General features: G+C 55.1%; 12 protein-coding genes across 12 annotated transcripts; 6 read left to right on the forward strand and 6 right to left on the reverse strand.

Moving 5' to 3' along the window:
• Positions 1-135: 135 nt before the first annotated feature.
• Positions 136-976, forward strand: PFLUO_LOCUS1951 (Proteasome subunit beta type-6; the record flags this gene model as incomplete). Its single annotated transcript, XM_073779042.1, has 2 exons — positions 136-230; positions 289-976. The coding sequence occupies 2 exons, from the start codon at positions 136-138 to the stop codon at positions 974-976; spliced, it is 783 nt and encodes a 260-aa protein (XP_073636037.1).
• Positions 977-1,174: 198 nt separating this feature from the next.
• PFLUO_LOCUS1952 (pre-rRNA-processing protein pno1) lies at positions 1,175-2,040 on the reverse strand (the record flags this gene model as incomplete). The annotated part of the gene is made up of 3 exons (XM_073779043.1): positions 1,175-1,231; positions 1,282-1,916; positions 1,971-2,040. The coding sequence occupies 3 exons, from the start codon at positions 2,038-2,040 to the stop codon at positions 1,175-1,177; spliced, it is 762 nt and encodes a 253-aa protein (XP_073636038.1).
• Positions 2,041-2,247: 207 nt separating this feature from the next.
• On the forward strand, positions 2,248-4,335 carry PFLUO_LOCUS1953 (mitochondrial precursor; the record flags this gene model as incomplete). Its single annotated transcript, XM_073779045.1, has 2 exons — positions 2,248-4,152; positions 4,204-4,335. 2 exons carry the CDS (start codon positions 2,248-2,250, stop codon positions 4,333-4,335), a joined length of 2,037 nt encoding a protein of 678 aa, XP_073636039.1.
• A 388-nt stretch (positions 4,336-4,723) lies between these two features.
• On the forward strand, positions 4,724-8,852 carry PFLUO_LOCUS1954 (Rho GTPase activating protein; the record flags this gene model as incomplete). Its single annotated transcript, XM_073779046.1, has 3 exons — positions 4,724-8,084; positions 8,139-8,753; positions 8,824-8,852. The coding sequence occupies 3 exons, from the start codon at positions 4,724-4,726 to the stop codon at positions 8,850-8,852; spliced, it is 4,005 nt and encodes a 1,334-aa protein (XP_073636040.1).
• A 511-nt stretch (positions 8,853-9,363) lies between these two features.
• Positions 9,364-10,125, reverse strand: PFLUO_LOCUS1955 (erv26 super protein; the record flags this gene model as incomplete). Its single annotated transcript, XM_073779047.1, has 2 exons — positions 9,364-9,995; positions 10,056-10,125. The coding sequence occupies 2 exons, from the start codon at positions 10,123-10,125 to the stop codon at positions 9,364-9,366; spliced, it is 702 nt and encodes a 233-aa protein (XP_073636041.1).
• A 348-nt stretch (positions 10,126-10,473) lies between these two features.
• On the forward strand, positions 10,474-11,374 carry PFLUO_LOCUS1956 (18S rRNA (guanine1575-N7)-methyltransferase; the record flags this gene model as incomplete). Its single annotated transcript, XM_073779048.1, has 2 exons — positions 10,474-10,496; positions 10,552-11,374. The coding sequence occupies 2 exons, from the start codon at positions 10,474-10,476 to the stop codon at positions 11,372-11,374; spliced, it is 846 nt and encodes a 281-aa protein (XP_073636042.1).
• Positions 11,375-11,913: 539 nt separating this feature from the next.
• On the reverse strand, positions 11,914-13,345 carry PFLUO_LOCUS1957 (isocitrate dehydrogenase (NAD(+)) idh1; the record flags this gene model as incomplete). Its single annotated transcript, XM_073779049.1, has 4 exons — positions 11,914-12,001; positions 12,054-13,032; positions 13,104-13,161; positions 13,316-13,345. 4 exons carry the CDS (start codon positions 13,343-13,345, stop codon positions 11,914-11,916), a joined length of 1,155 nt encoding a protein of 384 aa, XP_073636043.1.
• Positions 13,346-13,884: 539 nt separating this feature from the next.
• Positions 13,885-14,205, forward strand: PFLUO_LOCUS1958 (uncharacterized protein; the record flags this gene model as incomplete). Its single annotated transcript, XM_073779050.1, has 1 exon — positions 13,885-14,205. The coding sequence occupies one exon, from the start codon at positions 13,885-13,887 to the stop codon at positions 14,203-14,205; it is 321 nt and encodes a 106-aa protein (XP_073636044.1).
• A 395-nt stretch (positions 14,206-14,600) lies between these two features.
• On the reverse strand, positions 14,601-15,371 carry PFLUO_LOCUS1959 (uncharacterized protein; the record flags this gene model as incomplete). Its single annotated transcript, XM_073779051.1, has 2 exons — positions 14,601-15,212; positions 15,273-15,371. The coding sequence occupies 2 exons, from the start codon at positions 15,369-15,371 to the stop codon at positions 14,601-14,603; spliced, it is 711 nt and encodes a 236-aa protein (XP_073636045.1).
• Positions 15,372-15,987: 616 nt separating this feature from the next.
• On the forward strand, positions 15,988-17,152 carry PFLUO_LOCUS1960 (Putative proteasome subunit alpha type-7; the record flags this gene model as incomplete). The annotated part of the gene is made up of 5 exons (XM_073779052.1): positions 15,988-15,990; positions 16,050-16,115; positions 16,187-16,345; positions 16,425-16,751; positions 16,823-17,152. The coding sequence occupies 5 exons, from the start codon at positions 15,988-15,990 to the stop codon at positions 17,150-17,152; spliced, it is 885 nt and encodes a 294-aa protein (XP_073636046.1).
• A 97-nt stretch (positions 17,153-17,249) lies between these two features.
• Positions 17,250-17,999, reverse strand: PFLUO_LOCUS1961 (lumazine synthase; the record flags this gene model as incomplete). Its single annotated transcript, XM_073779053.1, has 3 exons — positions 17,250-17,658; positions 17,728-17,893; positions 17,957-17,999. 3 exons carry the CDS (start codon positions 17,997-17,999, stop codon positions 17,250-17,252), a joined length of 618 nt encoding a protein of 205 aa, XP_073636047.1.
• Positions 18,000-18,266: 267 nt separating this feature from the next.
• PFLUO_LOCUS1962 (glutamine--fructose-6-phosphate transaminase (isomerizing)) lies at positions 18,267-20,618 on the reverse strand (the record flags this gene model as incomplete). Its single annotated transcript, XM_073779054.1, has 6 exons — positions 18,267-18,487; positions 18,541-18,702; positions 18,760-20,153; positions 20,211-20,442; positions 20,494-20,564; positions 20,614-20,618. The coding sequence occupies 6 exons, from the start codon at positions 20,616-20,618 to the stop codon at positions 18,267-18,269; spliced, it is 2,085 nt and encodes a 694-aa protein (XP_073636048.1).
• Between the last annotated feature and the right edge of the window lie 579 nt (positions 20,619-21,197).

Here is a 21,197-nt window from a genome sequence, read left to right on the forward strand (position 1 = left end):
TCTTTCTCCCGACTCAACTCCTCCATTCGAATTGCGCTCCCTCATCTTCTTCCCACTCTGTTGTCTTTCTGGTCTCTCCCATCTCGCCTTAAATCCTATCAGTCATTCATCTTCCAGCCCCAAGGCCTCGTCAAAATGACGTCCCTCATGGGTCACCCCAGCGGTCAGACCGTTGGGTATTCCTTCTCCCAGCCGACAGCTGCTCCTGTCAAAGAACATTCCTTCTACCCGTGAGTCTTTTGCTCTGATGAAGCTTATCAATACCCCGAGCTTACGACTATCATCTAGGTACACCGACAATGGCGGTTCCACGTTGGGCATCACGGGCTCTGACTTCGCTATCCTGGCCGGCGACACCCGTTCCACGAGTGGGTACAGCATCAACTCTCGCATGGTGCCGAAGGTTTTCAAGATTGGTGGGGACGACGAGACTGGCAAGGGAGCCCACATCCTTCTCTCGGTCGTTGGTTTTGCCGCGGACGGCAATGCTCTCAAGGAACGCCTGGATGCCGTGGTGAAGATGTACAAATACCAACATGGGAAATCCATGTCGGTCACAGCATGTGCGCAGCGCCTGTCCACCATTCTATACGGGAAACGGTTCTTCCCTTACTACGTGCACGTCATCCTGGCCGGGTTGGACGAGGAGGGCAAGGGAGCCTTGTACAGCTACGACCCTGTGGGCTCATACGAGCGGGAGGAATGCCGTGCGGCCGGTGCAGCATCAAGCCTGATCATGCCCTTCCTCGACAACCAGGTCAAGTTCAAGAACCAGTACGTGCCTGGCAGCGGCGAGGGCCATGCGCTACAACCGAAGAAGGCGGAGCCTCTGCCCCGAGAGACGGTGGAACAGCTCGTGCGGGATGCGTTCACCAGTGCCGTGGAACGACACATCGAGGTGGGTGACAACTTGCAGATGATGATCATCACCCGGGATGGAATTGAGGAGATATTCCACCCGTTGAAGAAGGATTAAGGATAGAATCCACTACGGTGTCTTTTTCTTTGATGTGCAAACAATGAAACTCGTTATTTTTGGGAGATTTCCAATAGAAGTAATAGTGCGGGTTTCAAATTGATATCGGGATATGTCATTCATGTCTTCAGTAAATTACCCGACCAGATCCAATGCTCCTGAACGCCTTCCCCATGCCAAAAAGAGAGTGTGTAGGACTCAAAACCGTTCCTTCATTCGTGATGCCACCGTGCGAAGGTTACCATAGACCTTGCCCTGCTGTGCGTTAGTTCATGACCCACGTTACGGGGGCGGTGGAGGCTTACCGGAGGACTGCCCAGAATGAGGCTGACAATGGCCTCGCGAGCGATATGGATGTTCTTGAACCCACCAAGGATGTGGATCTTTGCGTCGGCCAGGACCACTCGGGTGCGACTGGCATTTTCGATGGCAAACTTGGTTTTCCCGTCCTTTCCAGCAATGCGGCCAATGGCACGACCCAGGTGTTCGCCGTTGAGGGTCTTGACGTCTTTGATCTCAAAGGTCTCAATGTACAAGTCGTCCAGTCGAAGCAGCGCGATCGCATCATCGAGGTCAAAGCCGAGGGTGAAGGCCTTGACGAAATCGGCACCCTTTTGCAGGGCTCCCACATCGGTCGTGAACTTGGATGTCCGCAGCTCCACCGCGCGACTCTTGATATTCATCCGCACTTGCAGTTTAAGATGTTCCACTATTGGAGGGCAGAGCTTTGCCCAGTTCGCCTTGAGCGGCGTCATGCGGTGTGGCGGCACAGGCACCTTGCGGGATTCCACCTTGTACGCTGCGCTGGTTTCTTGGGAGGGCGTGAACACCGGTCGACCCTCCTCGTCGATACGCATCTCATCCTCTGCCGAGTCGACCACTGGCCTACTCGATTGCTCGGCTGTGGCTTGGGCGTCGATCAAAATCTCGTCGTCTTGGTCTGTGGATTGATTGTCAGTCTAGAAACGGAGGGGGGGATCACTTGGCCACTGACCGGCTGGAATATTTGTCTGCTGGGGCACCGAGGCCTCCTCTGGCTGCCGAAGAGCAGTAGGTGCCGGCATGGTTGTGTCGGGTCTTTAATTATTGTAGGTGAGTTGGAGAGGAAAAGATTCCCCACCAGCAAAAAAAAGTGTGGACGGAATGATTTTTCGATGCAAACAGAGCAAACATGATTTCATCTTTCCAATCGAGCAGAATCAGGGACACCACCAGCCACCACCACCACCACCACCACCGATGAGCAACGCATCCAGAATGTGAAGGCCAGCATGTCTGCCAACTTCGGACGCCGGCTATACTCCCATCTCTGGGAGAGCGCTCCTTTCTTTGGCCGCATCCGCACAACCCGCAGCACCGCTAGCCCGCGCGCCTTCCACAGCTATCCCAGAACCGCCTTCTCGACGGGAAGAGTCATCACCCGGAGAGTCGCCTCTGGCGGCTTTCTTGTGGTAGGCGTCTCTCCAAGCTCGACGGCAGCCGAGGCCAGTGCAGCATGTATCGGGCCCTCGAGGAAGATCGCCGCCCAGTATCTCTGGAAGCGAGCTCTTCACACACCTAATCACGATCGACGTGCCAAAACACCCCAAGATAATGACTCCTCTCACACGAAAGCGTCTACGAACAACTCCTCTCCCAAAACCTCCCCTCCTCAAAACTCCTCTCCTCAACCACCACCGCAAGGACTGCACCAGCGCCATCTGATGGATCGCTTGCCACACATGCCGCATCTCCATCGGCCAACGAAGGAAGAACTTCTTGCCGCCGCAACTGGATTTTGGTCGCGCCTCAAGGTGCGTTTCAAATGGTTCTCTATACGAAGCGTACGGCCATTCAATTTGGATGAGATCACCGCACTCTTCTCGTGGGTTCTGCTAGGCCATGTGGTGTGGGTAGTCCTGGGAACGACCACTTTCTTCTCGCTGCTTATTCTTGCTATCAACACGGTCTTTGCCCAAGAAACTCTAGCGGGATGGATCGGCAATTACCTGACAAAATCGTCCGGAGTGAAAGTTGTTTTCGAGTCTGCCATCGTGCCCAAGTGGAGGGGCGGAGTCATTACGTTCAAAAACGTCTTTGTGTCGAAGCGGCCGGGCCAGGGGACAGGATATGTTAGTAAGGGGTCGTCGAAGACGGCCGCTGCTGCGGCAGCTGTCGCCGCAGCCCGTGGGGACGTTGTATCAGAAGATGTACTACTAGTGTCTGAAGAAGAAGACACCAACTATACCCAGTTCGATCTATCCATCGAGACGGTCAACGTCACTCTGTCGTTTACGAGGTGGCTGAACGGGAAGGGCTTGCTTCGTGATGTCGAGGTGAACGGGATCCGGGGAGTGGTCGACCGTCGGTCCGTCCACTGGTCGGATGAGGATTATCTAGATCCCAAGACCTACCGGCATGAGCACAATCCCGGGGACTTTGAGATCGACTCGTTCAAGATGCACGACGTACTAGTCTCGGTCTACCAGCCGGACAATTTCCGGCCCTTCTCCGTCAGCATCTTCTCGTGTGATCTTCCTCAGCTGCGGAAGCAATGGCTTTTCTATGACTTCCTCTCAGCCAACATGATCTCGGGATCTTTTGACAATTCTCTGTTCACCATCCACCCTCGTCAGACTCACGGCTTCACGGGTGCCCGATTAGACGACGGGGCAGAGGATAGCAAGTCCAGCCCGTGGAAACAGCATAACCGCATACGGGTTGACGGTCTCAGCATTGATCATCTCAACCGCGGTGTGCAGGGTCCATTCTCGTGGATTCATGAAGGCACGGTGGATATCGTGGCGGACATCATGCTGCCTACGGACAACGATGAGAGCCTGGCCAAGGTCATGGCCGACTTCTACGATCGATTGGAAGCCACCGTCAGCTCCAACCAGTACTCCGAATCAGTCCCCTACGGGCCGGAGCAGCAGACCGACGACACCCCCGGGGCAGACCGGCGATTCCTTGTCATGGATCTGCGCATCCACCTCAACAACGTCCGGGCCGTGGTGCCCATCTTCACCCGGGACTTGTCCTACATCAACAACGCCCTCATCCGCCCGATCGTCGCGTACATCAACTCGAAGCGCACCTTCATTCCGATCAACTGCCGCTTGGTCAAGCGTGTGATCGATTTCGACGGCAGCTGGACCATCTTCGACAGTGGTCTGATGGACGACCTGTCGGCGGCGGTGAGTCTCTTTCCTTCTTTTCTTTTTGGTCTCTATACTGATGGTGAGCAGACGTACGATGCCTTTGCGCGGGACGTGGTGGATGATCAGGCGCGGAAACGGCGGTTTAAGAAAGTGGGCTTCTGGTCGCTGCAACTGGCGGCGCAGGCTATTTTCATGGGCATGGCCGGCAACATTGCCTGAACAATGCATCCATAGCTTTCATATTGTGTATTATATTGTCGATAGCATCTCCGGCGTTGTTCAACCTAGGGCTCTTTGTCAGCTCCCGCTGTCACGAACGATCGTCATTGTAGGGTCCACCGGCCAGCACGAACCCCCTTTTCCTTCCCTTCTTTCCTTCAGTTCGCCCCTCCCCACCTGAACTAGGAGTTGCTTCTTCCTCCTTAGAACGGCGGGCTTTTTTTTTAATTCGATTTTATTCTTCTGCTCCCACCACCACTATTTCTCCCATATCCTCTTCCCGTCTCCCCCCCGATTCTCATCCGGCCTGCCTCCCTACCTTACCTCACCTCGTGTTGCTCCCCTCCCCCCCGAACGTGGCACTGCATGCTGAGCAGCACCCACGGCCATGTCGCAGGGTTCGCGGCGAGGGAGTGATGATACCTCCCCTGCCTCAAGGAACCGGGACTATCTGAGCTCGCGACCCGACGTTCAAACACCGCGCGCTGGCCCTCGCCAACCCTCCCCGTTGCACACCAGCTCCCTCCCGCTATCCTATCTCCACGACGACTCGGCCTCGTCGCAGAGCCCGCTGTCCGCCCGATCGAGCGCAAACCCGTCCCCTGCCACAAACCGCTCGCCGATGGCCCGCGTAGCCAATGCGGCGTTCCCCGCGCCCCCGTCCACCGCTGCCGCCAGCTCGTCTCGAGCGCCCGAAATGACAATCCCGGAGGCTTCGGCAGAGGTGGCCGGCGGCTTCAACGTGCCGAAACAAGCGGCCGGAATGGAGCCCGATCGATCAGAAACTTCCTCGCCAAAATCTACAACCAGTTCCGTCCTCGGAGATCGCACGCCTCAGCGCATGATGCCTCGGACCTCGTCGATTGATTCTGCTATCTCGTCCCTGTCTGCCCCATCACACAAATCATCGTTCGATGCGAACGCCTTGAGCCCAGCGGATATCAACAATATCATCAGCAAGGCTGGCTCGGCCGAGGCCGTCATCATCCACCTCCTGAAAGAGAAACATCATGCTGCATCACAAAATAGTCAGTTGTGGAAATTGGTGGACAAACAACGGACTTTGATCTTGGGCCTCAACAAGGATCTTGAGCGAGCGTTCAAGGAGAAGGACCAATACAAGAAAAAGCTCAAGGAGATCCAACAGGCAGCGCCACCGCTCGCCGCTGCTGATTCTCGAGGACTATCGGCGGACCGGCACGATTCTCTTCTTCCCAAACCACTGTCTCGACTTCAAACACAACCGGCAAATGGCGAAGGTCGAAGCGACATGCGGGCCGGGGGAAACGCCCAAGCTTCCGAGTCCGATCCCACCAGCCCTACATCCCCCAGCGACAGCAGGACAAGCCGCAAGGCACCGCCTGCGCCCTTGAACTTGAAACAGAAGGAGAATGCCGACCCTAATGACTCCGGATCTGATTACGGGGACGTCTTGGAAGTTGATGAATTACGTAGCAAGGAACGCGGCAGGAGAAAAACGAGGGAGGAGGATGACCAGGACCGTGAAGCTGTGCAAGATGAGGCGGTCATCTACGATGGTGCGAAACCAAGCAAATCTGGAACTTCCCAAAGCTCAAGAGAGACCGCATCAACCAGCTCGGCGACGGTTCCCCGGGAACTGTCGTCGAGGTCGCCGCCAAATGTTGGCGGAGCGGGCCCCCTGGGAAGCATTTTGAGCTCTCGCACGGCTCCTTCCAATGGACGCAATATGATGACCATGCCTAAGAGCCCAGGATTGCCTCTGAGTCCGAGACCAGAAGACCGTCCGATCGGCTCCCCCTTGCCGAGAATGCCCACCAGAGACATCACAAATCCCATGGCATCCTCGTCAATGGCAGCCGGATATAATCTTGCCGGCCTGCCTCTTTCTCCGCGAGCGCCCAATTATCCGGTGCCTTTCTCCCCGGGAGATGCCCCAAGTACGACTGGACGACCCGGCATGTCTATTCCATCAATCGACCCCGCTGTCAAAATCGACAGTCCGATAACAGCCAAGTTCTCCGAGACTAGCATTTACCAAGGACTGGTGTCGGAAGATAACCCTGGTTTGCTTTTACCGCCCAATGCGTTGCCTCTGATTCAAGTGAGAGTCTCTTCGTCCCGACTTCGGCCTTCGAGGAACAGCTATCTCGTATCCAGACCCCTGGACGAGGAACCTGTTTTTACACTCAGCGTGATCTCTCGATCGGAAACGTCAGAACTCTGGCGAGTCGAAAAAGTGATCGGGTCCGTTCCTCAGTTGGATCAACAGGTTAAACAAACCTCTTCCTTTGCTGGGAAGTTGCCTGACCGGGCCCTTTTCAGTGGTCACTCTCCTGCGAAAGTTGATGCGAGACGGGCTGCCTTGAATGCGTACTTTGACAGTCTCCTGGACACGCCTATGGATGAGACCGCTGCGTTGATTGTCTGCCAATTCCTGACGAATGACGCTATTGAGGCTCGGGACGACGAGACCAGCCTGCTGAAAGGTTCCCCAACCAAGCCCGACATACTTCGTGGGGCCGATGGGAAACCACGAAAGGAAGGCTATTTGACAAAGCGTGGCAAGAATTTCGGTGGCTGGAAAGCGAGATACTTTGTCCTGCATGGGCCTGAGCTGAAATACTTCGAGTCGCCTGGAGGTGCTCATATGGGCACTATCAGGCTCCACCACGCTCAGATTGGCAAGCAATCGCAAAACTCCAGCAGCCAGGCTACCTCCGGGGGTGACGATGACACCGACAATCAATATCGCCATGCGTTCCTCGTCCTGGAACCGAAGAAGAAGGATTCCTCCGCACTTGTACGGCATGTCTTGTGTTCTGAGAGCGACGCAGAGCGGGACGCCTGGGTGGATGCTCTGATGGAGTATGTCGAAAGCTCTTCGTCCGACAATGAGAGTAGCCGTGGTCCCTCATCGTCAAAGAGTCAGGCCTCGACTCAAGCAAAGCAATCCTCCGCTGGATCTGAACCCCGATCTGCAGCCAAGTCCAAACTGTTTTCCGGCAACGGAAGCAAGAAATCTACCAGAACGGATGAGACTTCGGAGCTGATTGTCGGAGACCCGGTCCAAGGATTTAGCTTTGACGATGCTGTTGCAGCCGAGCCCCCCATACTGGGTACTACTCTCGATCAGGCGCCTCCTCGTTCTCCACGGATCCCGTCTACCATGTCATTGGCTATCGGTGACACCACACAGCCCATCGAACCGGCGCTGCAGTCTCCGAAGATGATATCTGCACCCAAAAATGGCGCAGTCATCCAAGATGTAGGCGCTTGGGGCAATAAACCAACAACAACATCTACCAAGGAAAAGAAGCGCAGTATCTGGGGCTTCCGCACACGATCCTCTCTTGACCTGGCGTCTCAAGGCGGGGCCAGCAGTGACGTCTCCGCCGCCAACAGCAACATCCAAGCGGAACGGAAGGACCCAGTCAGACCCGTCTTCGGGATACCGCTAGTTGAGGCTGTGGAATATTGTCCGCCCCAAGGCGTTAATGTGGAGTTGCCGGCCGTGGTTTACCGTTGCATTGAATATCTTCACTCCCAGGGAGCAGCGTCCGAAGAAGGAATCTTCCGTCTGAGTGGCTCAAACGTCGTGATCAAGGCTTTGAAGGAACGGTTTAATACGGAGGGCGATATCGATTTCCTTGCCGGAGACCAGTACTACGACGTCCATGCAGTCGCCTCCCTTTTCAAGCAATATCTGCGGGAGCTTCCGACGACGGTGTTGACTCGCGAGCTCCACTTGGATTTCCTTCGTGTTTTGGGTATGTATAGGCCTGAGTGTGCTCATTATACTAGTGCTGACGTATTCAAAACAGAACTTGATGAGAAACAGAAGAAGCTCGCCGCATTCAACTCCCTCGTGCACAGGTTGCCGAGTGCCAACTTGACTCTATTGTCCGCTCTGTCACAATTCCTGATTGAGATCGTCAATAACTCCGATGTCAACAAGATGACCGTCCGCAACGTGGGCATTGTCTTTGCCCCGACTCTCAACATTCCTGCGCCGGTGTTCTCGATGTTCCTCACGGACTATGACAGCATCTTCGGCGATTTATCATCTGGCCCTGGTCCATCCGTGGAGCTGACGGTCGACCGATCCCGAACCCTCTCGGCTGATGATATTCGCTCTCCACGCCACCAAATGTTCTCGGAGATCCCCACGCCTTCATACAACCAAACCTCGTTCCGGGGCCAAAGTGAACCGAGTAGTGCTGTCGAGCCTCCCAGAGCGCCGCACCAAGATACTGGGTTTATCCCCATGCAGCCGACTTACGATCAAAATGCTTATCAGCAGCAAATGTACAATCAGCAAGCCGGGAATTCTGCGGGATTTACATCGCTGAATGGTATGCTGGTGCCCAACAACCCAGATGACACGCGTTCGGCCCGATCAAAGAGGCGCGAAAGCTCGATGCTTTTCATGGAGAACAGTACGTACAGCCAGCCTTCTGGGTATCCCAGATAGCAAATTTTCTTGCCTGCTAACGTCAAGCCTCTCAGCTTCTGGAGAACCCATTAAATTCGACTAGGGCAATCACAAAAATGACTGTCCTAAATGTTTCGTCTGACTTGATTTCTTCTCTTGACGCTCTTTCTTTTCGTCTAATCCCGGTGGTCATGCTACTGTGAAACCGTTTACGACATACACGACTGTGAACTTGGCAACTCAAGCCAGCACTCATGCGAGGAAATGAATGCCTCCCTTCGCTTTAATGATAATCACGTTAATCGGGATGAGATTGCACAGTGGTCGATCTCGATGCTTTTCCTTCCTGTTGTGCCCTCGCCAAGCAGCTACCAACCATCGTTATACCCCCTTTCTTTTCTTCGTCTTTCAGCGTTCTATACTTCTTCTTTTCTTTCTTTCGATTCTTGTTTCCCAGCTTTGATTACTTCGGATGGCTGCTTCTGCTACTCGTCATTTAAAATGAGTCGGACTTGCTACTCTCTTCATATAAATTAATACACTTCTTTTGATCATCTTCGAACCGTTCAATTCATTACACAGTAACTATAGATTGTGCCCATCACGATAACCCGCTAGAACCGCCTTGTCCGTTCTCCCTTCCAAAACCCCAAGACCTCTCCGTTTTCAGCTGCCCACTCCCGGACGCCATCCACCAGCGCCTTGGCCATTCCCTTATTCTTGATCTTGGCATCAGAGGCGCCGCCCAGCCCTGCAGCCGGGACATGCTCCCCAGTAGCATATTCAGAGCCCATGCTCGGCAGCACATTCTCTCCAGCGCTGAGACTCACAAAGAGAGCGAACGGAACCAGCCAGACACAGAGTCCGAAGTACGAAGCCACATCGGTGAACGAGGGCATGTCGCTATAGTCGACTTTATACGGCTGGCGCCAATTATTGTCGGACCGCTGGGCCGGAGCGATCGGTTGCGAGAAGTGGCGGAACCACAGCCAGTGGTTGAGGCCGACGAGAAGGCAGGACAGGATGAAGAGGGGGTCCGAGAGCTTGACGATGGGGAAGCGGCGGAGGTTGCTCGCGTAGACAAGATGCGAGGCGATGCTGAGGAGAGAGAGGAATACAGGGAATCGATCGAAGATCATGAGGAGGGTCTGCACGCCAATGATGCTGTATATGAGGCGGCTTAGGAGCCGGCGGGCGAGCACGGTGTGCTCCTCGACTATTTCGGATAGGTAATAGAGGCCCGATGCTGCGAAGACGGTTGGTTAGACTAGAATCTTGTCTTGCGTGGCGCCGGACTGAGACTTACCGATTCCTAGTGTCAGAAATGAAAAGCCAAAGAACACCCCCAGATACCCCACGAGCGGAAGGATCCACATCGTGACTGATTCGGTCTCTCTCGAGAGAGATTGGCGTGAGCAGGGAGAGAGGGACGGGGGATAGCCGGAACACGTGGAGGACGGGCGGAAAGGGATGCGATTAAACAAGGCACATGCTAGCAGTCAAGGTAGATCAACTGCAAGAGTGACCAATGTAATAATAATACTGAGAAGCGCGCTGGTCTGGGTTGAAAGAGGAAGAAGATGGTGAGGCAGTGACTGCAACAACATGTGGCAGGTTGCGGCAACCCGTTTCGGCCTCAGGCACCCACTAATTATTTTTCGGGCGCGGAACTTTCCTTTTCGACCTTTGGCTTCTTTCACTCCGCACATTCGATATACAGCACCATGTCTCGCCCCGAAGATATCCTGTAAGTTCGGATCCTCTGCCTGCAAGAAACTTGATACTGACTGAATCGCTTCCAGCCCGCCCGACCTGTTCTACAACGACAATGAATCCCGCAAGTACACCACCTCTTCGCGCATTCGCAACATCCAGGCCGACATGACCAATCGGGCCCTGGATCTTTTGGACCTCAAGTCTCCGTCTCTGATCCTCGACATCGGCTGCGGCTCTGGCCTATCCGGCGAGATTCTCTCCGAAGTCACAGAGGAAGAAGGCGGACCGCACACGTGGGTGGGCATGGATATCTCGCCCAGCATGCTCGACGTGGCCCTGCAGCGCGAGGTAGAGGGCGACCTGTTCCTTGCGGACATCGGACAAGGCGTACCTTTCCGGCCCGGCGCCTTCGACGCCGCGATCAGCATCAGCGCCATCCAGTGGTTGTGCAATGCGGAAACGAGCGACGTCAGTCCCGAGGGTCGGCTGCGGCGGTTCTTCGAGGGTCTCTACGCTAGTCTTCGTCGCGGCGGCCGCGCAGTGTGCCAGTTTTATCCGAAGAACGATGCCCAGCGGAGCATGATCAGTGGCGCGGCGATCAAGGCTGGCTTTGGGGCCGGTATACTCGAGGACGACCCCGGCACGAAGAATAGCAAGCTATACTTGGTTCTGACGGTCGGTGGCGGGGGTCTGCATGGTGATATCACCGGCGTGGTCGATGGTATGGATGGTGTCAATGTCTTGGATGCGAGGAGGAAGGCGATGGAGCTGGGCAATGCTCGAGCCCGGTCACCGCGCAAGGGCGATAAGAATTGGATCATCAATAAGAAGGAGCAGATGGCCAAGAAGGGGAAGGTGGTGAAGCAGAATTCAAAGTATACTGGCCGCAAACGACGTACGGCCTTCTGAGTGACTCTGTTGCTAGCCGACAGGCGCCTAGAGCGCGTGAGAGGACACTCCGGTCGATGACTTAAGGCTCTACTCCGTTATCATTTGCGCCCTCTAACTTCTCTGTGGGAGGTGGCCTCACCACCGCTAGTGGAGGATCGTTTGCACTAGCTTTGCGCCACGGGAAAGAGCATCGACAGAGAATATCGCCGTGGGCTCAACCGGAGAGAAGAGTTGGACACGGGGCTCACCATGGGTGATGCTGGAATCTCTTGTGCGGTACAATGAGGACTCTGGGGTGTATGCCACCAATTGAGGAGGATAGTCCGAGCTAAAATAATTTCATGACGTTACGAATCAATTTCCAAATGGTCTATATTGCTACAGCTGACAATGGAACCTCCAAACGAAACAAAGTAAAAGATAATACATAAAAAGAGACCGACCACACCAGTTGGTCCGCTTATGATCTCAGTCATCGCCGGACTTCGCAGGTGTCAATCACAATCGTTGCAGTGGATATTCTAAAACAAAAGAAAGGGGCAGCTGGAGATATAGATTTACAGAGCTGCCTCCATCTTGTCGAGAATAGCGCGGGTGAACTCGTGAGTGGTGGCATTGCCGCCCATATCGCGAGTCAGCGATTTTCTATCAATCTGTTAGCATGTTTATTTCATTTCCAAATGATTCGATCACTCACCCTTCCCCGATCACATCGTAAACCGCCTTGGAGATGCGGTTGGCGTGGTCATCCAGACCCAGGTGGCGCAGAAGCATGGAGCCAGACAGAATCATGGCGCTCGGGTTGGCCTGGTCCTTGCCCTTGATATCGAGGCCGACGTGACGGCAGCCGGGCTCGAAGACGGCAACGTCGCGGCCCATGTTGCAGCCGGGGACGACACCGGGGCCGCCGACAAGGGCGGCACCGACGTTGGAAAGGATACCGCCGTACAAGTTGGGCATGACCATCACATCGAACTGCTGGGGACGCGAAACAGCCTGCATGGAGGCATTGTCCACGATCATGTCGTTCACCTCCAGGGTGGGGTAGTCCTCGGCGACCTTGTGGAAAGTGCTGCGGAAGAGACCGTCGGCCAGCTTCATGATGTTGGCCTTGTGGATGCAGGTGACCCTCTTCCGGTTGTTGGCGAGCGCGAAGCTAAAGGCGAACTTGGCAATGCGCTCGGACTTGGCGCGGGTGATGATCTTCAAGGATTCGACCACGCCCTGGACCGACTGGTGCTCCAGACCGGAGTACTCGCCCTCGGTGTTCTCACGGATGATGCACAGGTCGACATCCTTGTGGCGGGTCTGGTAGCCCGGGATGTTCTTGATCAGCGAGATGGAGGCGTAGATGTCCAGTTCCTGACGGAGCGCGACGTTGAACGATTGGTGGCCCGACCGCTCCACGGGGGTGTGCAGGATACCCTTCAGACCCAGCTTGTTGCGCTTGAGAGACGCGATGGACTCCTTGAACAGCTGCTCCGAATGCTTGTTGCCCGTGTCCACACCGCTGACATCGACCTGCTCCCACTCAATCGGGACGTTGTCGGCCTTGAAGATGGTCTTGACCGACTCGGCAACCTCGGCACCAATGCCGTCGCCGGGAATCAGCGTCACGGTATACTTGCCACCATACTTGGTCGGCTTGAAGATATCCGACTGCACCGTCGCGAAGGCTAATTGCACAGGTTAGCGACACTATACCACGACATTTTTTTCGCTGAGGATGGGGGCCAGTTGGGCGTACATCGCGCAGGAATGGAACCAGCGACGGAGGGAGCCACGGAAGCGCTGCGAAGCAGAGTCTATACAAAGAGCAATTGATTAGCCATGAGCTAGGTGCAATGCCAACCCGCCATCAGGGGGATTGTTTTGGGGGGGAAGGAAGAAGAGGAGGGTGTGGGTAGTGTGGCAGGTGGCATCATTGGACCGAGTGATGGCAGACAAAGAGAAACATACCCGGGCAGGCTGAGCCGTTCGTGAGAACATGATTGGGGGAGATGGGATACAACGGGGGAGGGCACCAAGAAAGGATGTCAATTGGGAGAGGGAGTGAGCGGTGGTTGGAAAAGAAGAGAAGTGAAAGAAAAGGCCGAAAACCGGCAGAAAAAGGGCGGATGGGCTCGGCATTGGCGCCGCGCGACTCAGCCCACGGGCCGATCTTATCTCACTCATCCTTATTGACTCCCTCTTCCGGCTGGGACATCAAAGAACGAGGTGATCCCTGCTTCTTTGGCTTCTAGAGCATGGGTCTCGACGACTCTATTGACGAGGCCCGGCGTGGCTCTCCCTCAATAAACAACTCTATTCAGCGTCGACGACGAGTTCGGGTCTCAATAACATCGCTCGCGAGGGCACCGGCGTGAATCCCATGGCTTTGCATGACTATAAAATCTGTCTGGATTCGCTGTCTGGATGGTCTTCTCCCCAAGCACAATCCACAAGCTCTTCCGATCTTCTCAGAACCAAAACAACCAGCCTCCGAAGTCAGTTCTTCAGTCAGTTCTTCACTCAATCCATCCATCAAGATGCAGTTCCTCACCGTCGCCATTGCCATGCTGGCCGCCACCTCCGTCAACGCTGCTGCCCTGCAGAAGTGGTGCGGTCACCCCGGCCAGGGCTGCTACATGATGAAGCGCACCGCCGATGTCACTGGTGATGTCAAGCGCTCTGCTGAGGCCCTCGCCGATGCCATGGCTGAGGCTCACCCCATTGCCCTCCAGAAGTGGTGTGGCCACCCCGGCCAGGGCTGCTACAAGGTCAAGCGCGCCGCCGAGGCTGTTGATGAGGTCAAGCGCACCGCCGATGCTCTTGCTGAGGCCATGGCTGCCCTCGATGACGAGGAGTAAATGTGAGCACCCCCGTCCTTCCCAGACCAAATTCTCCTGCATTATACTGACCAATTCCCAAATAGCACTCAACTCATCTGTCTACCGCCGGCACTGGTCCGAAGTCAATCAGGTGTGACGAACAGCGTTTCTGCCCGGCGCAGCGTTCAATGACATACCAACACCACCACCAGTGTACGCAAGGAAGTACCGTGGAAATTTCGTGGAATCCAGTCTATGGCGAACACTCTTTTTTGACACTGGCCATAGCTTTTGTTATTCAATTTCTCCCCTGTGATTTTTTTTGGGATGTGGGCGGGTTTATGAAGAGAAAATGTTTTTAGAAAAGAGAAAAACCAATATATTCATGTTGGGATATCACAAATTCACTGTGCTTCGAAAATGTACAATTATGGCTACCTATTCCAATGGGTCTGGGCAAATTCACCTCTCTCTACTCCAGGCACCCACCACTCCCGGCCTTGATACACGGGGTCCCTGGACGGTGTGTATGGCTGTCCTGTCGTAGGCTCTGCGGGCAGGGACGTCGAGCCGGTGTCTGGAGCATGCATCTCATAGCCAGAAATCATGTACGGCTCGGCGTACTGCTTGCTATCATCCATGTTATCGTACATCTCCAGGTCCTGAGTGGAAGAAGGATTTAGTCCGGCGATGGCTTGTTGCTGTTCGAATTGGGAGTACAGTTTCCACGTTTGGATCAATCGTTCCTGCTGCTCCGGGCTCGCATGTCTGACCAGATCCAGTTGACTGGTCGAAAGGGACTGTGGCTGCAGGCCATTTTGATTCAACAGCGCTTCAATATCCACAGCCCCTGCTTTATGTTGAGAAGCTATATGGGACGAGTGATGGTAGTGCTGGGTGACGCTATACGATATGGGTGGAGTCTGGGACACCGAGGGGTCTGTGGGCTGTTCTGAACCAAATTGGCTCAAGCTCATCTGCTTGGTGAACAAATCGGCCAGCTCGTTCTGCATTTTCAGGTTGCTTTCCGCCGCCGACAGGCCGCACTGTGGCATTCATTTCCCGGTCAGGGGGGATGAAAACAGAGAAGATGGAGGAGAAACTACCTGACTACAGTGTGGGTTCTCGACAAAGGCAGCCAGTGCAAGGGAAATGTCGGAGACATGTCCGCAAAATGGGCACTGGTGTAAGATGGAGGAGGACATGGTGGTTGTGTTGGTTGAACAAAGAACATGGTGTCCGGAAGTCTAACTAAAGCAGTTCGGCAGTTAGTGCCCGAGCGGAGTTGGGCAGATACTGCTAGAGCTGTCCGGTCGCGCAGTGCGATATCGCAGATCAACGTAGTATGGGATCTCGAATAAAAATAACAAGCTGACTCCGAATCTACTATGTACAGGGGTTGTGGTAGTCCTAAGTCGACATTACATAGAGGTCTGGATCTGGAAGAGACAGAATAGACACCCGCTTCTTTTGCCCAACATCAGGAAAAGCGGGAAATATTAGATCGACCTACCGGTACCCTATTAAAAAATAAAACAACACAAAGAACCAAATCGACTGGACGGTAGTGAAAGTTGCCCGATCTATGAGGGTCATGTGACCTGGCAGGCAACCCCCGTGACGCGAGCTGGTCCAGCTTCCCCGGCAGCTCACCCATCCTCTCATCTTCTTCCCTCCATCCTTCCACTCACTCCCACCTCCTTCCTACTTTCTCTCTGTTCCTCTTTCTCCCATTCCATCTACCCCTCCTCTCATTCCACTCCTTCCTCTCGTTTCCGTCAAGCTTAGGGCCGGAGCACCTAGCTGTGTCCCTGCATCACCATGGTGGGTTTGCTTCGCTCACCAACAACACAACCCCTCAGGATTCTAATTTTCTGGCACAGACGTCAATTGGCACTGGCTACGATCTCTCCAACTCGGTCTTCTCTCCGGACGGCCGGAATTTCCAGGTCAGCAGCACTCCCTCCCCCCATCATCACGAAGCTCGCGCGCCAGAAACCTAAACAGCTTTCCTCGATAGGTCGAGTATGCAGTTAAAGCAGTCGAGAATGGAGGAACCGCTATCGGCATCCGATGCAAGGGTGGCGTGGTCTTGGCCGTGGAGAAGATCATCACCAGCAAGCTTCTGAAGCCCGGTGCAAACAAGAGAATAGCAACGGTGGATCGCCATGTTGGCATTGTGAGAACCCCTCCCCTCCCTCTGGTCCTGAATCCAGTTGGCATCGTGATTCTGTTCTAACCGGGTCCTTGTCGAACAGGTATCTTCTGGTCTCGTCCCGGACGGCCGTCACTTTGTTTCCAGAGCCAGAGATGAGGCTTCCTCGTGGAGGGGCACTTATAAAGGCCCCATCCCGATCTCGGCGCTTGCCAATCGCCTGGGCGGCTATGTGCAGGCCTATACACTGTATTCCAGCGTGCGGCCATTCGGTGTGACTTCGATTGTCGGTGGATGGGATAGCGAGGCCGAGCTGGCCGTGGATGGCCAGGTGGGAACCGGACCCAAGTCGGGCGCTGGTGGAAAGGTCGAAGGCGCCAAAGTCGGCGGTCCCGGTCTCTTCATGATTGAGCCGAGCGGGTTGTATTGGGTACGCAAGCAAGCACTGGCTGGGTTGATGACATCGGATGATTTCTTTTACTGACTTTTGTTTGTGTGCAGGGTTATTACGGTGCCGCTACCGGCAAGGGACGACAAGCGGCCAAGGCGGAGCTGGAGAAGTTGGACCTGAGCGCGGAGAAATTGTCGTTGCACGATGGCGTCAAGGAAGCGGCGCGGATTATCTACGTGGCCCACGAGGACAGTAAGGACAAGGAATTCGAGCTGGAGATGACCTGGATCAGTTCGTTGGACGGGCCTACCCAGGGACGACACGAGGAAGTGCCCCGGGAGCTCCTGGATGAAGCAGAGAAGGCCGCCAGGCGGGCTCTGGAGGGCGATGACGAGGAAGACGAGGGTGCCCGGGGCTCCGGGGAGCAAATGGAGGAATAGAACAGGCCCGGTTGATGTCTTTTAATGTCCTTGTTTCTTCTTCGCAATCAAGAAAATTCCATTTCCTAGAGCTTCACTCTCTCTCACTCTCGTGTCTTCACAGCATCTTCCCCTCCGACCACTCCCTCCGCTTGATACCCAATTCCACCGCGGCACTGCCCCAATCCTCGCCGTGGTTGTGCATACCACTCTTCCCCAGCCCGGCTCGCTCCAGACCCTGCTCCTCAGTGAGCACCGTCAACAGCCCGAAAATGACCGGCACCCCGGAATCCAGCTGAACCCGCATCAGGCCGTGGCTGACGGCGTCGGCGATGTATTCAAAGTGCATCGTGGCACCCTTGATCAAGACCCCGATTGCGATCACGGCATCGAAGGGCTTCTTCACCCCCGCCGCGGGGGCGGTTGGCGATTGCGTCAGGTCGCTCGTCGATGCCGACAAGAGATCCGTGGCGCTGATACCCTCGCCGGAAGAGCTGCTCGCTTGGAGCTGCGACGCAGCATAGACACTAAGGAAAGGAGACAGAGTCTCGTCAGCGACAGACCGACAGAGCGGGATCCTGCCCACAAGAACTCACCGCTGCACGCCCAAGGGCAGCTCGTAGCTGCCCGGCACGGTCTGCAGGGTAATGTTGTCCTCCTTCACACCCGCTGCAAGCAGACTCTTCTTCGCTCCAGCAATGAGCTGGTCGATAATCGTTGTGTTCCATCGTGCGTGGACAATGGCGACTCGCAATCCCGAGCCTAGGTCATGGCGCAATCAATCAGTTGGAGGGGCCCGGGTTCGTGGATGCCTGCTTGCCTTACCGTCGTAGGTCGCAGCAGCGCCGGGACCCTTAATAGAGGTCATTTTGTTTGTTTATGAGAGTAGGGTATTGGTAGAGGCGAGGGTTGTGTAGAGGAGGAATCGGGACGGGAGAGGGCAGAGGTGACGGGAACAGAAAAACACATGCCCGCATTCATTATTATTTGGCGGGGAATGTCACATCTACTGTGTACCTAAACGACTGGAACGAAAAAAAAAGCCAAATTCCATTCTTTCCGAGAGAGTACAACACCTAGCGATAAAAAAAATAACACAGATGGTTCGCCATGCAAAGATCATAATAATAAGCGTCTACTCAACCGTCACCGACTTGGCCAGGTTGCGCGGGAAATCCACGTTCAGGCCCTCGCCGACTGCCAGCCAGTACGAAACAAGCTGCAGCGGGATCACATTGAGCAGGCCCTGCAGGCAGTCCACCGTCTTGGGCACATCGATCTTTTCGGTCTGCGCAGCCGAGAACTCGGGGTCGTCGGGGTTGCAGATCACAATGGGGCGGCCACCGCGGGCAATGACTGCGAAAACGTTAGCATCGGCCATCTATCTTCTAACGAGAGAGCAGACTCACCCTGTTGGTAGGCATTGAGCGACTTGGTGAAGAGGTTGTCGCGTGTGAGGATCATGATGATCGGGAGGTTCTCGTCCACGAGAGCGAGCACACCGTGCTTCAATTCGCCGGACATGACCGCCTCGCAGTGGAGGTACGAGATTTCCTTGATCTTCAGGGCACCTGTTCAAACGATTAGTTTTCTGGGCCACACATCGGTGGGCATTTGATTAAACTCACCCTCAAGAGCAGTGGGGAACTGGGCACCACGGCCCAACAGAAGCAAACTCTTCTGGTTCTTGAAGAACTTGGCGCACATGTCCTTGATCTGGTCATTGAGCTTCAAGATCTCCTTGAACTGCTCGGAAATCTTGCCCAAGCCCTCCATGATCTCCTCGCGGCGCTTCTGCTTCGAGGCACGATCCTCGCTGAGGGACAAAGCAAACATGACCATGGCCACGAACTGGGAGGTGTAGGCCTTGGTCGAGGCGACACCGATCTCAGGACCGGCGTTGATGTGCACACCGCAGTGGGTGAGAAGCGATATCGAAGAGCCGACCACGTTGACAACGCCAACCGTCAAGGCACCCCGCTCGAGACAGTAGCGGAGAGCCATCAGCGAGTCCGCGGTCTCGCCCGACTGAGAGACAAAGACGCAAGTGTCATCACGGAATACTGGCGCCTGGCGATCGAGGAAGTCCGATGCGAGTTCGACGGCGATGGGAATCTCCGTCAGTTCCTCGAAAACTCCCCGCACGGCCATGCAGGAGTGGTAGCTGGTTCCGCAGGCAATGAAGATGATTCGTCGGCAGCGACGGATGGTAGTAATGTACTGGCGAAGACCTCCCAGGGTGACCTTCTTGTTGACCGCATCCAGGCGACCTCTCATGGTGTTCACCACGGATTCGGGCTGCTCAAAGATCTCCTTCTGCATGAAGTGGTCGAACTTGCCCTTCATGATCTCTTGCAGCTCCAGCTCGATGGTCTGGATGGCGCGAACGTTGGAGGTGCCATCATCCTTGGTCAGACGGTGGATGTTCAGCTGTCCTTCGTGGATATGGGCAATATCATCATCTTCCAAGTAGAGCACCTTCTTGGTGTGCTCCACGATAGCGGAGGGGTCCGACGAGAGGAAGAACTCGGCGGGCTGAGGGATGCCGTCGTCGGACAGGAATGCCCGCGACTGGGAGCGGTGCAACAACGACTTGTCCGGCGGGGCCAGGAGGCTCGTGGCGGACTTCTTGGCGGCTACGTTCTGGGAGGCCTGCTCGGCCGGGAGAGCGCCCTCCTCGGAAAACTCCACGTCCACAAAGTCCACCTTCATCTTCTTGGATGTACGCACACCGATCACCAGCGGGGAACCCTTGCGGGCCGCGATCACCTCATGAGGGTAATGCACGGACTTCATCAGCAGCCCGAATGCACCCTCCAGCTCCTTAATGACGGCCTTGGCCAGAACAGTGAACTCAATATCCGGGTGTTGATCGTACAGGTACTTGGCCAATTTGGCAATGCACTCCGTGTCGGTCTCCGTCTCGAAGCGGAACCCCTTGGTCTCGAGGAGGGCCTTCAACTCCTTGTAGTTGGTGATAATGCCGTTGTGGACGACGGCGAATTCCCATGCGGGATCCGATCTGAAGGACCCGAGATGGTGAGTAACCCCACCAACTTTGTATTTCAGACTGACTTACCGGTGTGGGTGGCAGTTCTTGCGCGAGGGCGTACCGTGAGTGGCCCAGCGAGTGTGAGAGATACCGGCGTGAGACTCGAAGATCTTGGACATGTCCACCTCCGACTCCGCAATGAGCTCCTTCAGTTTGGCCACCTTGCCCACTTCCTTGTAGGCACAGACTTCATTCTTCTTGTTGCCGTCAACGGCCATGCCCGCGGAGTCGTAGCCCCGGTACTCCAGTCGGGAGAGGCCTGTGGATGGAGTTAGAGGGCGACCGAGGGTGGGGAGAGGCGATCACATACCATTGAGCAGGGTATCGATAATGAATCGACGGTCCCTCTCGACGAGATAGTTGATGTAGCCGAAAATTCCACTAGACCAGGGTTAGGAGAGCTTCATTGGGACTAAACAGCCAAACATACCACATGATGGATAGCGAGTGAAGGGATGAAGAAGCAGAAAGAGGAAGGAAAGCAGGTCGGCTTTATAGTGGGGGGGGGGGAAAGGAAAGAGAGAAAGGGAGGGTGATTATTATTATTAGTGCCGCTCCACCACAGCTGCCTGGCTCAGCCAATCAGGTGACAGCCGTGTGTCTCAGTTGCCCTGAATCCGAGTTTCAGTAGCGATAAAAATAGCCCGGTGCCTGGGAATGATGAAAAGTAGGAGTATGTTGAAGGATTGTGTGGCTGGTATGTACCGATTAGTACTTATCTGGAACGACGGGAACTATAGTATTACGTAGGTTAGAAGGCGTAGGAGGGCATCTATCGTCCCTGGACTAGTTTCGTTGGTTGCTGGCCATGGGTTGGTTAGTCATCGAAAATTCTCCCTTCTTCACGATTGTCCGCGTCCCCACCAATTCCACTTCCAGATCGCGTCTTTGTCTCCTTTCTGGTCCCTTTCACCCTCTCCCCCTCCGACCTTGCTCGCAGCCCATCCAGACCCAGACCGTCATCCTTTCCTCCGGTCGGTCTGTTCGCCCTTCCACCGAGGATGCTGCCTTGTG

The sequence above is a fragment of the Penicillium psychrofluorescens genome (genome assembly GCF_964197705.1).
Source record: "Penicillium psychrofluorescens genome assembly, chromosome: 1".
NCBI lineage: Eukaryota > Fungi > Ascomycota > Eurotiomycetes > Eurotiales > Aspergillaceae > Penicillium > Penicillium psychrofluorescens.